Source organism: Pimephales promelas, chromosome 12, assembly GCF_988280905.1.
Source record: "Pimephales promelas chromosome 12, fPimPro1.hap1.1, whole genome shotgun sequence".
NCBI classification, from domain to species: domain Eukaryota; kingdom Metazoa; phylum Chordata; class Actinopteri; order Cypriniformes; family Leuciscidae; genus Pimephales; species Pimephales promelas.
In genome coordinates this window covers 5,944,691-5,959,616 of record NC_142780.1, presented here as the reverse complement: position 1 = coordinate 5,959,616, position 14,926 = coordinate 5,944,691, and the positions used below count along the sequence as shown (strand labels likewise).

At 37.5% G+C, this 14,926-nt stretch overlaps 1 protein-coding gene across 3 annotated transcripts in view; it reads left to right on the top strand.

The window, feature by feature from the left end:
* Positions 1-14,926, top strand: part of adamts16 (ADAM metallopeptidase with thrombospondin type 1 motif, 16) — a 123,393-nt gene that overhangs the window by 87,014 nt on the left and 21,453 nt on the right. For all 3 annotated transcript variants that reach the window (XM_039655089.2, XM_039655098.2, XM_089117447.1), the window contains 2 exons: positions 1,722-1,860; positions 3,802-3,928. In XM_039655089.2, coding sequence (XP_039511023.2) covers positions 1,722-1,860; positions 3,802-3,928 — 266 coding nt within the window. The remainder of the gene's footprint in view (positions 1-1,721; positions 1,861-3,801; positions 3,929-14,926) is intronic.

The window sequence follows — 14,926 nt, the reverse complement described above, 5'->3', positions numbered from 1 at the left end:
GGAAAAAACACGTGAAAGTGTGTGAAACTGTAGACGGTTGTGTAAAATAAATTGCAATACTGCCTCTCATAAATAACACGAATACTTCACAAAGCAAGTCTTAACAGCTTACAATTAACAGCCTACACGAACACCCGTTTGATCGATCTGTAACAGAAATGCAAATTAACACATATTTCCAAAAAGAAAGTGAAATATTTTCTGCTATAATATTGGACAGAACGAAATAATGTACAAAACTAATATTCTCGCCAATATGTCCATCTAACGGAGCAGATATAGCAATTAGATAGTCAGTCAGATAGATAGATAATTAGGGAGATATATAGATAGATCGATAAATATTATTTGTCCACTGGGAAAAGTTGTTTTCATAGTAAAAATGTATTGGTATATGCATTTAGTTTGTTTTATTTTTGATACAGTAACGTATGACGTGTCTCAACCATTCAGAAAGCTGCAAGAAATTACATTTGCGTTGAACTATTTCCCATTTCCAAGTAGATTATAACCGACATCCGTAGCTTGTCAGATGCAGAATTAAATGGATGTAAATAAAATGCCCCATCACAATGCGTATAATGACGCGCAATGGCTGATCTTGAGCTCTTAGAAGATGTGGCGATTAAATGGAACGATTCGGAGTGAACGCATCATCTTCACAACAAAAGGTGTGGAAAAATATATTATTTATTCAAGAATTATGCAGTTTATTATGCAGTTTATTTCAGTTAGGACAGTCTTGATTTCGCCCAACTCCTTGGCCACCTCTTGAATTAATGACTAGACGCTTTTTTGCCTCGACTTTGGTGTCCGACCATTTCTTTTTTATTTCGGCCACAGTCCGAGGTTGTGAGGCTACAGCATTTACGGCGTCTGCAACCTTTTGCCACTCAAGTGCCTTTTTGGCATTAGTAATGCCCACACTGTGCCCTCCAAATAACATTTTTCTCCTCTTTTCCACCTTGCCAACGATAACTTCTACTTCACATTGAGTGAAGTGGCATTTTTTTTTTTTTATTTCCTCTCTGTGTTTAACATGATTTCGCAATTCATGAATATTAACTTTTGGGCGTTTCACGGACTATTTATGGGCAACTATGGCCGTGGAATGAAGCCGCAAAAGCTGCGCTACATTTAGAACTGAATGTGATTTATTAAGGGAAAAATGCGTAGGATGTGCGTGCGCACGGTTTTATAAATCCGAATATTTCTGTGCGTACGCACGTCCTATGTTTCATCCGTACGCCACTTCTGACGCAAATCCTACGCAAAGTTTTATAAATGAGGCCCCTGGAACTGTCAAAAGATTTTCTGAAAAATAAAGAGGAATTTCTCAGGTAACACTGGGAACGAGTAAACGTTGTTCATTTACGTACTGTATACTACCGACATTCTAAAAATGCAAAGCGGGTTTAAAATCGGCGAAGTTACACTTTAACTAAATTTTTTCTTTTTTTCTCTCAAAACCATAAAATCAACATGAACTATCAACATATAACAGTACATTTCCAAGCTTATGTTTTTTTTTTTTACTTACATTTTTAAATGTATTTCCTTTTTTTATTTTGTGGACTTTTATACGTAATTGACTCCTAAACCATGCAGCATGTGGGAGGCTTTTTGTTGTACACAAAGGAGTCAGTGTACAATGATTTTTTGTGTGATTTCCAATGGAGTTCATTAGGCCTTTTTTTTTTTTTTTGGTTTTCCTTGCACAGGTTCTCTTGCAGGGCTGGAACCCAGGCATTCAGTGGGAGTACACACTGACCAAAGACCATACAGAGAGACGGAGCCAGCCGAAACACAACTACACGTGGGCCATCATTCGCACGCAGTGCTCTGCCACCTGTGCAGGAGGTACTGCATCAGTCTGATGATCCTAGTAGATACTAATGGCCTGATGTTTAGGTCAGACCTTATACTAAAGTCACATGTTAGTCTGTGAAACATTTAAAACACACCAATCTTTTAGAGCTTCTGTGAGTCTGTAATTCTGGTCCAGCTCAAGCTCATGATGGTGCCTTGGTTATTGCGACAAACCAAACATCATTCATGTGTGTTGATTAAATTTACACGTTCATTATAAAATGAATATGCACCGAAAACAAATCTGATTTGAATCTTTATATTTATTGAAACATGAGGATTTACATTTGTGCATTTTTGCAGATACATTTAACTTGCATTGTATTCAAGGTAATGCATTTTGTAGGTTCATGCATTCCCTGAAAATCAATCCCATGACCTGGGCGTTGCAAACATCTGCTCTACTATTTTAAATCATTATTCACTGAAAATTTATATCCGTCCTAGTTCTACTTGGCACATTCATACAAGTTTATGATATAAAATATTGTTGGTTTAACTTAAAAAAGTAAGTAACCTGGTTGCCTTAAAATTTTAAGTTGATTAAACTCGAAAAATTGAGTTAATACAATGAAGGAGATTGATTTAATCTTTAGAAACTCATAATAATAATATTTTTTCTGAACTAAATAAATTGTTTAAGTTGATTTGACAAAAAAAAAAATGTTGTGATAACAACATTTTTTTACAGTGGAATCCATTGATTCAGTTCACAAAAGCAATGATATTTTATCATGAAACAGAACATGAATATAATCCAGCCTGTAAGAAGTACACTTCATTGTGTTTAATGTGCACTCGTGTAATTCAAATCTTAAAAGTATTTTTTTTAATCAGATAAAATTATGATAATCTTAATATAATGATAATATAATGAAATAAAATGCAACTTACATGTATTTAAAAGGGACTTTCATGTTTCCACACTGAAGTACACTTTTAAAAAGTGCACTTTATAATAATGTCAAATCAAGAGATTGTTTTACATATTAATACAGACTCAGAAACAGAGTACTGTATGTTCTTCAAAAATATATAATTTCCATAATTAAGATATGTGTCACAGTAGGTGGTTGTAATGATTGCAAGAAAACGAGGAATAAAACAAAATCAGTCTTTAATAAATCTTTAATAAAACTGGAACACTCAGGAAATCACACTGAGTAATAGAAAACATGACATCACTAAAGACAGCACGGAACAATGAACACAGCCAGAACTCAGGGTTTAATACACAGCGAGATATAATAAACAGAACTAGGAACAGGTTTGGGGGTAATTAAAAACCCAAGGAAACTAACTAGGAACACGGAGCACAGGCAAATATGGAAAACATATCAATGATAATAAAGTGGAACATAACCATTACAGTGTGCTATAACCTGTAGCACTTTTTATTAAATACATACGTTAATACATTCATAATCAGTCCAAATGATCTCGGTGAAGTTTCCTTTATTGAACACTTGCTCAGTCTTTCCTCAAGCATCTGATGAAGTTCCCATTATTAGTGCTGATACGGGCCTGCTCTTCCACACCAGACCTGACATTAGCCTGGGATGGTGTGTAGAGAGCCTGAGGTGAAGGCAATAACTGCTTAATGACATCCTTTAACCCAGAGGTCAAACTCCCTCTGGATGACCTCCGGAAAGCTGTGCCTTCAGCACAAATACCTTAAACTTTCCTTGAGTTCATGAATGATGTCAGAGGACACGGTTTTATGAGCGCATGTTCATATCTGCTGTGGATTCATGTTGTGGTATATATATGTATATATATGTAAATACAGTATGTATAAGTCTTTGATGTCCCCAGATGTAGTGTACTGTATGTATATATGTATGTCTTGTTTGTTGTTAAAATACATTTGAAAAAAACTACATTTACGTGATGAATTGACTTTGTACTTTGTTGTTGGTGTTCATTCCTCAGGTCAGATGGTCACTAAATCAGCCTGCTACAAGGATCTGAGAGTTCAGGTGAACACGTCTTACTGTAACTCTCGAACTCGGCCATCCACCGGTGTGGTGTCCTGTAACACACAGCCCTGCCCCGCAAGGTAACGTCACCACTGATCTCCTCTCGTCTCTTTACACACTTAGGGCTGTGAACCAGTGGGAACCAGTGTTATTTTAGTATTATTTAACCCTTGTGCATCCTTGTGGACATTTTTGTCCTTTTCAGTTTTGTTTTTTTGATCACTTTGTCTGTGTTAAAGCTAACTGCAAAAAACTTGGCACAGGTATGTATTTTTATTGGAATTTTACCATTTCACCGTCATTTTCTTAAAAAAATATTTTTTGCATTAGGTACAAAAAATACTCCCTCTCAGCCCCTTTTGGACAAAAATGTCCCCATTGAAACCCATTAAAACTGCCATTTTTAATCCCCGGTTCAGTTAACTATAAAATTATGCAATCTTTGTTAAGAGGCTTTCATTCTGATGGCAAGGCTTCAAAATTTTATTTTTTACTATTTTTTATCAGATGGTGTCGTTTTTTTTAAGTTTGGCCTATAAAACAAATATCGCTTTATTCCTGTTTTCTGGTTCGGCATACTATAGAGCCAACTGGATAAATTATGCAACGATATTTGTGTGGGTGTGTTGGTATGGATGTCAGAGTGTGGTTAGTATGTGTGTTATAAAAAAATATGTGTGTGTGTGCGCATGAGAGAGAAAAACTGCAAATTCAAATCCAATCACTGTGAGCTCCAGTGGGGTTTTGCTGGGACCCAATGGGGAAAATATGTTACTACGCCCAAACAAACTGTTACCGAAAGCTCATTTTTTGAGATATCATCCTCAAATTTGGAACACAACCTTTTTAGATTTATGGCTTTGATTTTATTGTAGTTTTGAGTTCAACCTGATTTAAAAAATATATATTTTATATAAAATATTATTTTATAAATAATTTTCATAAACTTATACCTATATGACTTTTTTTGGGATTTACTTATTATTATTATTTTACTTCAGCAATAATCTGCAAAGGGTCTTCTTTAAAATGATACCAAACTTAAGTCTGTGCTCCAAAGCGTCGCATTTTTATGACAGTTTTTTGACATGGACATTTTTGTCCTCTTTTTACCTATGTGTAACTTTTTTTAATTGATGCACAAGGGTTAAATACTATTGTATTTTGAGTTGGGTTTTGATTTTAATTTTAGTTCAAGTTGTTGTACCCTCTAAAAATGATGAGTTGTCTCAAAAAAAAAAAAATTGTTTGAATACATTATTTGAGTTATGACCAGTGGTGGAGGAAGTACTGAATCTCAGTAGAAATATTTACTTAAGTAAAAGTAGAAATACCACAATGACAACCATACTTAAGTACATGATTTTAAATGTACTTTAAGTATTAAAAGTAAAAGTACTTGCATAACAATCTATATTCTAATGATTAATAAAACATTTAATTCTAAATCATTCAACCCATGCAAGTCTCCTAAAATGATGTTCAATAATGATGGAAAAAAAAATGTTGTCACCATTTCTGAACAAGCTTGCAATTAGGCAATATACACATCAAGCTTATACATCCTTACTATATATATATATATATATATATATGTGTGTGTGTGTGTGTGTGTGTGTGTGTGTGTGTGTGTGTGTTAAAACACCGTATTTGACGCGCTTGGCAGTAAATGTGATTCATTGATGGCGTAATTCTGAACCTCTTGGCTTGCCATAATCCTAACCAAACGTATATTACACACACACCCCAAACCACTACTAAACCTACCTATGTTTCCTATGCATATAAAAACAAATTTTCGCGTATAAATTGCATGATAAACACTGCGTGCTATAGAGACGCATTTAGTGTGATCGGATTGATATATGATCTATGGCAACCAAACGTCACTGGTGAGACAAACGTGCAACGAACAGACGGTCAGGATTACGTTTTGACAGGGGAAAAACTGATCAGAAAATTTAATGAAAATGTAACCGAACGTAAAAATGTAGTGGTGTAGAAAGTATAATAATTGCTGCAAAATATAACAAAGTAAAAGTAAAAAGTATGCACTTATTCATTCTACTTAAGTAAAGTACAGATACGTAAAAAAAATTTACTTAAGTAAAGTAACGAATGTATTTGTACTTCGTTAAATTCCACCACTGGTTGTGACAACTTCAAATTAAATTGTTCAACCAACAAACTATATATAAGCTACATATATGTTTGTGTTATCCCAGCTAAAGCCTTGTTCACACTACATGATTTTAAAACGTCGGGCTGAACTGTGCGGTTTACACTACATGACTTGCTCTCAGTAAAATCTGGAGTGTTCAAGTTGTTAACTGTTCACACCACACAACACAACGTGATTGATCCACAACAAGAGGTAACTCACTACACGAGTTGACAACGCACTGCATAGAGATACAACCACGATCGGATGATGAGAGCAAATCATTTGTGACTCAATGAGAGCTGTTTCAGTAGCTACTATGTTACGTTCTAAATCCTGAAAATAATCAAATAAATAACAAGGTGACTACAACTGCCACCCAACGATTCTATTTTGTCTACAAACCACGTTTTGTCACGAAAAAAACACGCAATAAATAAATAAATATTGCGCCAATACCCAGCGAAGAAGAGAACCAATCACGTGAATATGGACGTCAGACAGAAAATAGTGCTGCACACTGTTTGCGCGACGATCTGCTCTGAGGAAAAAAATGCAAAAAGAGAGACAAAAACTAAGATTTACCTGGTGTCCTCAACCCATGCGTTGCTATGATTGGCTGTACTCATGACATCACTGAGTTTGAGTCGCGCGACTGCTCTGGATATCTAGCAAACACAGAACGTTCCCCTAACGTTCCCGAATGGTCTGATGAGGATATTTTTTTGGGAACCAAACAAGAACGTTATAGGAACGTTCCATTTAGGTTATTTTTAGGTTCCATTTTTATAACGTAAGGAGAATGTTCCGGGAACGTTCCCTTAACCTTAAGGGAAAGTTCTAGGAACGTTCTGGGAACCAAAAACTAACGTTCCCAGAACGTTCCTAGAACCTAAATTTGTTTGCTAAATTTGGATAGGCTAGATATTTTTCTGGGCTCCGTGACGCGTCTGCGAGCCGTCTGCGAGCGTTTTCGCTGCGTTGTTGGCTCTTTCATACTAAAAGATTGGCAAGCGTTCATCGTCCGCTAATCCCCCGCGATTTGCACGCGATAACACCCTGATCTGTCGGCGACTCAACGATTTGCAAATCGGGCATAAATCGGGCTTAAAATCATGTAGTGTGAACTTGGCTTAAGAGGGAATGTTCTGGCAAGGATCTTTTTAGTTGTGAACAAACGTTCTTATTTCTTATAAAGTAACGTTAATTGAACATTCGTTCAAAGTTATCTGGTATTTAATAATGTTTTCAAATTGTTAATATGAAAACGTTGTTTATACATTGTTCATCAAACTTTTTTGGGTGGGGGTTCAGAACATGTTCCCCTAACATTCACTTAACCAAGAAAAAAAAAAAACATGTATACAGATAAAATTCTCTGAACATTCAGAAATAACGTTTTCATAACACCGTTAGCACGTTAGAACCTTCAACTGTGTCTCATAAGTAATTCACATGAATGTGTAAAGGCTTGGAAAGGTATAACAGAATGACACTCACACCAGGTCTGCCAAAACTACCTCCAGTTCAGAGAGCTGGTTACAGCAAAGGCATCTGTACAGTTTAGCTTTAGCGCTGTGAGTTTCCTCTGAGAGACACCTAACGACTGAGAGCTGCTCTTAAAGTGTCTGAAACTCCTGTAAAACCTATTTAATAGTGAGCTGTTTTTTTTTTTTTTTTTTTTTTTTTTCCCCCGAGTCTAGCAGTGTTTTCTTTGGCACTGAGATCCGGGTCTTACTCTCCCGTCTCTTATTATTGCTCATCTTCTCAGTTTCTCCCCCATTCTCCCGTATCTTCAGTGTAAGAAGCAGAACACATACTATAATCCTGCTAAGCATCTACAGCTGTTTAAACTGATGCAAAAACACTGGTTTGCTTCTCCCGTTTATCCCATCTAATGTCCTGTACATCTGTAAATAAAATTAAACAAATATAAATAATAAAATATTTTTTTGATACAGAATTTAATACATAAAAACAAGAATTTAGATTTAGGGCAAAATATAAAATGTATGTATACTATTTAAAAATAAGTTAATACGATGTGTGCGTGTCTCTCATGCTCAGCAAGGATGCATTTATTTGATCAAAAATACAGTAAAAACAGTAATATTGTGAATTATTGTTAAGGGATATTTCACCTAAAATTTTTAATTCTGTCGTCATTTACTTCCCCTCAAGTTGTTCCAAACCTGTATAAATGTGTTTCTTCGGTTGAACACAAAAGAAGATAGCCTATTTATCTCTTTAAGAACATAATTATCCTACACTTTTGACAGTTATGGTAGCCATTGACTACCATTGTGTTCAGAAGTCAATATCTACTGTCAACTGCAAAATTATTAATTGTTCAAAGGAAGATATTTGGGATACACCGCTCTACAGTAATTTAAAAAGTGATTGCAGTACCAGTTTTGGCCACAATCTTGCATACGGCTCCTTTAAGGACAACAAACGGCTGGTAGGGACTAGTGTTGCTTTCGTCAATGAAAATTATGACTAAATGTTGTCGTCAAGGAACCTTTATCACGTGACGAAAACGAGACGAGACACAACGTAAATGCTGGTCGTGTGACGATGACTATAATGAAATGTATAATGCAATATTGTTGACGAATAAAAACGAGACTAAATGTGGTTTACTAAAATAAAAACTATGCTAAAATGTCTCTTCATTTTCGTTGACCAAAACGAGACGAGACGAAATGTTATTTAACGTTATTTCATCTCGTTTAGCCTTGCATTTCTATTATGCAGCATTTCTGTTTCCTGTGTCAGGGGCTGCATCATATCGCACTGTGCAAACGCATGCGCACTTCACATCATCGAGCCCCACTTGCGGCATTATTTAGAAGAACTGATCTACGGCTGTACCACAATCACAAAATGTATTCTCTATTTTTATTTCAAATCAGTATTTTAGCCTACATCCATTGGGTTGCGTTGTTGAGGTAGCCAACTGTGTAGATCTCTGCTCTGCTGTTATGCACGCACCGCTCCCAGAGCGCGTGGTATGAGCGCTAATCTATTACTGTAACATGCAACCCGTTCTCATCCCAAGACGTCATATAACTGACGTTTTGGGACGTCTTTTGACCATACGTCAATATTCGCCTTTTTAGGGCCCCCTTAAACGTCGCTAGATGAGGTTATGGGATCCTAACTCTACTCCAGACCTAAACCTACCCCCAAACCTAACCCGTCACCTAACTGACGTTAAAGGTAAAGCGTCAGTTGTATGACGGCCCGGGATCGCCATCTACCGACGTTTAAGGGGGCCCTAAAAAGGCGGATATTGACGTATGGTCAAAAGACATCCCAAGACCTCAGTTATATGACTTTTTGGGATGAGACTGTGTTATAACATGGGTGCGGGGGAAAATACGAACTGCAAACGGAGTATGTGTGAAACAAGTGTTAGCATAAACGACAACAAACAAAGTTAAATCTGACACAGAGAAAGGGATTCATCTTTGTGAGAAAAAGAAGAAATGACATCGGAAAAACTTTCATTTCATCATGTGTGTATGACTACTTCTAACATGTTTGGTCGGTAAAATAAATATGTTGTAAATTCAATTTAGAGCGTCTTCCGTGTCTGGAATGGGTGTATTCTTGAGTCTATAAGCTAACAACAATAATATAAGAATATAATAAGAAGATGAGATTGTTTGAAATGGGTTTGGCTAAAAGAAAATTTTGGTTTCGTCTATAGGCTAGCCTACTAATAGGTAGGTTACTTCTATATTGACTGGGTTAAATAGAATTGCCTATTAAAAAGAGACTAAAATACAAATTTCATTAACTAAAACTAGACTTATGTCTTTCGTCGACTAAAACTAGACTAAAATGTCATCAGTTTTTGTCAACTAAAACTAGACTAGACTAAAAAGAGTATGAACGTGACTAAAACTAATAAAAACTAAAATGTCAGCTTGACACAAAGACTAGGCTAAAACTAAAATTAAAACAGGCCGCCAAAAACAACACTAGCAGGGACTACATTCCTCCTGGGTTAGGGACTTCACCAACCCTAGAATTTACATAAACCCCGCCCCCGGAACACGATTTATAGATTATAAAGACAGAATATGCTAATCAATGACTAGAAGATAGTTAACTCCACATCAGCTACATAAATTCTTCAACCATTCAGAAATGTCTTGTTGCTTTCTACATGTTGTCACTTCTTCTTGAGTCTCTCTATCATTGTCTGACTCTGGTTGGAACAAAATAAATTCATGTCTGTGTGAGGTAAAAGAACACCAACTGTTGTAGCTCCGCCCCCTGTGCCGGGAGCAGTAGATAATTTGTATTTAAAGGGACATACACAAAAACGGTACTTTTTTGCTAAACCTCAAAAAGTGACAATTTTAATACGTTATCTCTGCGGTGTTTTGAGCTAAAACTTCACTTACATCTGGGGACATCAAAGATGTATTTTAAATCTTCTGAAAAGAGCATTATACCACCCCAAAGTTCTAGTAGCCTATACTGGCATATATACTATTTAAATATTATTGGAACTAAATTTGGCATATTTTTTGTTTATAAATTATACTACTGTACAACAAAAAAAGAACTTTAACAATAGAAAACAGTATTAAGTGAGTTTACATCAAGTTTTATCTTTCTCAACTGTTTATGTTCCAAAACTGACTGTGTTTAACTGAAAATTCGCCAAGACAGGCATTTTGACATCATTTTGTGTATTTGACCGTTTAAGCACAGTAAGCCACGATTTACAAACTGTTTGAGAAGCGACTTTATGTGCGTGCTTTTTTGGTGTGAGCGCGAAACCTGCAGGAATTAGTAAAATTATATAATGCAACACAAGCACTATTTAACCGTAGCAAATGAGACGAGTGAGTGAGAGGAAGTGGGCGTGTGTCAATTCACCATCGGAGAGAAGAGAGAGTGAGAACTTGCAGCTGATATCGGTGTGGCGATATTACAGAAAAGATGTATTGGAACCGTTTTAGATTTCTCAGTATCAATACATATCAAAATATCGATATTTTTGACAACACCAGTGTCTAATTAGGTTTGTTGTTCAGTACTTTTTCGTGGTGGTTCCCCCACGGTTTACTTTGGCCTCACAAGTATTACAAATTGCGAACTTTGTGTCTTCACTCGCAGTGAAGAACTTCCAAGCCATGATATGTTTACATGCTGCCGTGAGTGTGAGCATGGCTGTGACGTTATTGCTTGCGCCGCTGGCTCGGAATCGGTCATGCATGTGGAAAATCGATCGGCACATCTCTAATTAATTCAAAGACAGAATTATTATGGAAGACAAAAGCATTGAATAGACTGATACTAAATCAGAAGTTAACATGTAAAGTTATGCCTTTGAGGGAGCTTGTCTGATTTCAATTGGTAAAAAGTTCCAGCTTTTGGAGTAATAAAGAGGGAAAACATTGGACATAACCTAGAGCAGAACTTGAATCACATGAACCTACGAGACTCTCCAGCTTTAGACTTGGGTTTAGTGATCGAAACAAACAGGTTATTTCCCCTGTTCCGTGCGAGAACACACTTCATCCATCATCTTTGCATGAACTCAAAGCTGATTTGATGCCTGACAAAGAAAGGCATTGCCTAGTAAACATTGTTCAGATGAATTGGTCTACTGATGGGTGTCTGGCAGCTTGATCTGGGTGCGGTAGGACTTTTGAGCCACGGGGTGAGGGGTCACATTGAACAACTGGCATGTCTGGGTTCCTGTCCAGGGTGTACCATACATTACTCAGATGTTGGCATCACCGTTCATCTATTCCTGGGACAGTGACAAAGCTGACCTCATAACCCTGACCCCAATCAGGTTCAAGTCTGGACAGTCATAGTCTAACACAAGAAGGTCATTGGATATGACAATTCATCCAAGAAACAGCCATGAAACAAGACAGTGATGCTGATCACCAGAGACACACGAGAGACTGTGTTGCATTCTGTAGGTTTGTTGTTGTTTGTTGCTGTTGCTTCTATGGTTTTTCGTGATGTTTTAGATTCAGATGTCAGAACTGTGATTATTTATTCCACATGATTGTGCAACAACTTGTTCTGACAGAATAATTTGAGCTGACACAATGCAAATTAGAAATATCCATCTCTGTCTCGACATGTACAGTAATGTGGCTAATGCGCTGATTTATGATGGAGGATATTGAATATGCAGTGAGCTCATAGGTCTTCAGGAGACGCCGGAGAAACGCTCTCACGCTGAGGGTGACGTTCATGCTTAACCTACTGCTGAAAAGCGAGGGGTTTCGATGGATGAGAGCGCTTTCTTCGGGATTACTGTGAGGGTTTTGGTCTCGTGGGAATGAGGAGAACCAGACTGGACCAGTTTTAAGCCAGTGCAAGAGTGACACGTTAAAGCTCAGAGGAAACGGGCTAATGCAGGACACATCACTGCTCGCTCACAGCACGACAGACATGTAATCCTGCGCGTTTTGAGCTCATTACATGAATAGGTGTTTTTCATCAAATAGTCAGCGAACATTTGGAAAATGCTGATAATCAAACATTTATTTTTTCAATTAATTTGTTATGTTTTTTTTGCCATTTTTACAACCTTGTTAGGAACCTTTTGAGCATAAAAATACTTGGCTACACCCAAAAAACTAATATTTTGACTCAACAATAAATTAACGTTTTAGTTTGCATCAATCATTTTGATGACTTCAATGAGTCACTGGGCTGCAAAAGTTATGCTATGCAGTCGAGATGTTCCAAGACCTCAAAGTTTGGATCATCTTAGATATGAAATAGCGACCTGTCTTGCTACGTTACACACACACACACACACAATATGGATCTAAATGCACTTGTCTCCGACAGCTGGAGAACGGATCTGTCCTGCCCGTTTTTTTTTTTTCCGTAACTCGTTGGTGATGATGGACACACTGCTCTACTGTCAGCGAAAGTATCGAACAACATATCAGCAAGTGTTGATGGCTTTAGAGACAAACCTCGCTCTCAGACAGCTTCTATTTATGAAATCATTGACAATGACAAAGGATGAAAAGTGCATGCTCCAGTAGGCAATCACCCTAGAATCTTCATAGCAATGCTCTAAAAAACACTCTAAAAACCTTTAGTTTGCCAGCAACTGTCAACACCCATAATACCCTATAGCAGGGGTAACCAACAGCCAGCCTGTCACCATTCATTTTGTGGCCAGCTTCATGCTAAATATGAATGTGTTTTTGTATTATTAATTTCGCTCAAAAAGTATTTAGAGTGACTTTATGTTTGCATCATTTAAATGTAGTTGACACTCCTGACACTTTGAGGCAGAGTCCTGCACCTGGGCGAACCGTTAATATTGAATCAATTGACATGGGTTGACTGCTGGGACAGCTAAGACCATTTCGACTCAATTCGGTACACACTAATTGGCAGCTGCTTACAACGGTCCTGTGCATATTTGTCTAAATGCTCTGAAGATGTTAAAGATTTCTATTTACAATATTTTGCAGCATTGAGCAATATTAGTTTTGTAGTCAAGACCACCTAACCCGAGACCAAGACAAGACAAGACCAGAGTGTATCAAGACCGAGACAAGACCAAGACTTTTATGGTATGTTCACACCGGACGCGAATAGCGCGTCAGGCGCGAATGATTTCAATGTTAAGTCAATGCAAAGACGCGTTACGCGCGTAAAAAATTCCTGCAGCACGAATGAGGTGTGGAGCGCGCCGCGGAAGACGCGAATAATGACGCGAATTGAGCGTCTGCCGCGTTAAGCGCGATACATGCGAATGATTTAGTTAGTGCCATTTGTGCATTCACGTGTTTGACGCGAATTCGCGTCTGCCGCCCGAGTTGAAAAATCTGAACTTTGGCGTGAATTCGCGCCGCGTTAACCAATCACGTTAACCGTGACAGGTGGAAGTACCGTCATCCAGCGCAGCTCCTGGAGAGAGCAAATGGTGAAATTCGCCAAACGGTTCAGCTCCGAAGGGTCCGGTGGACACAAATATACGGCGCTGATGATCCCCACGCCGCTGTTCTGCTCTCCAGAGTAAATACACAGTGGTTACTCTCTCGATGAATGCTCGGTCGACATAAAAACAATGGATTTTGATTTTGACGCACGTCAGTTTCACTCCTGACACGCGAATTAACACAAAGTGGTCAAGCGTCAAACTAGACGCGTCAGGCGCGAATTTGACGCGCGATTCGCGTCCGGTGTGAACGTAGCATTACGGGCCGAGACCAAAACAAGACCAAGACCGAGGGAGGGCGAGACCGAGGCAAGACCAAGACCAGCGCCCCACACTACATGACACAATAAAATGTGAAACATGATCAAAAGAGATTGATCTGAAAGATCCACATTCCCATAAAAACAGAGATATTTAACACTCAAAGCTGAAATAAACCATCTTTATTCAATACTCCTTGGGTGACTTCCATCATTTAGTACAGAATGTAAAACAAGTCTTCACTTTTCTCTGCCTTTTATTAACAATACATGAACATGAATATATGGGTGACAGGCAGCGGTAACAAAAATACATAATTAGCAATGACCAATGAGTCTCGTTATTGCTTGGATATGAATCAGTACGTTTTACATACAATAAAAGCAGTTTAGAAGAAGTTTACAAAAACATTTGTCAATATACTGGCAAATTAGTGATATTTTCACAGTTGTGGTCTTGCTGTCAACATTGAACATTGAAAATAAGTGAGATTTCCCGGAATACATCCCCAAAATAAGGGATTTTTTTTTCTTTTACACGATTCGTACCCTCAAACTTTAAAAATAAAGCACTAACCGTTAAAAGGTTATAACTAGCCTACATATGTGTGAGAGAGACAGAGACAGTGTGTCATTTAAAAAAAAATATGTTTAAATACTCTATCACAGACTGATCTCATGAAATTGCGTGCGTATGAGACGG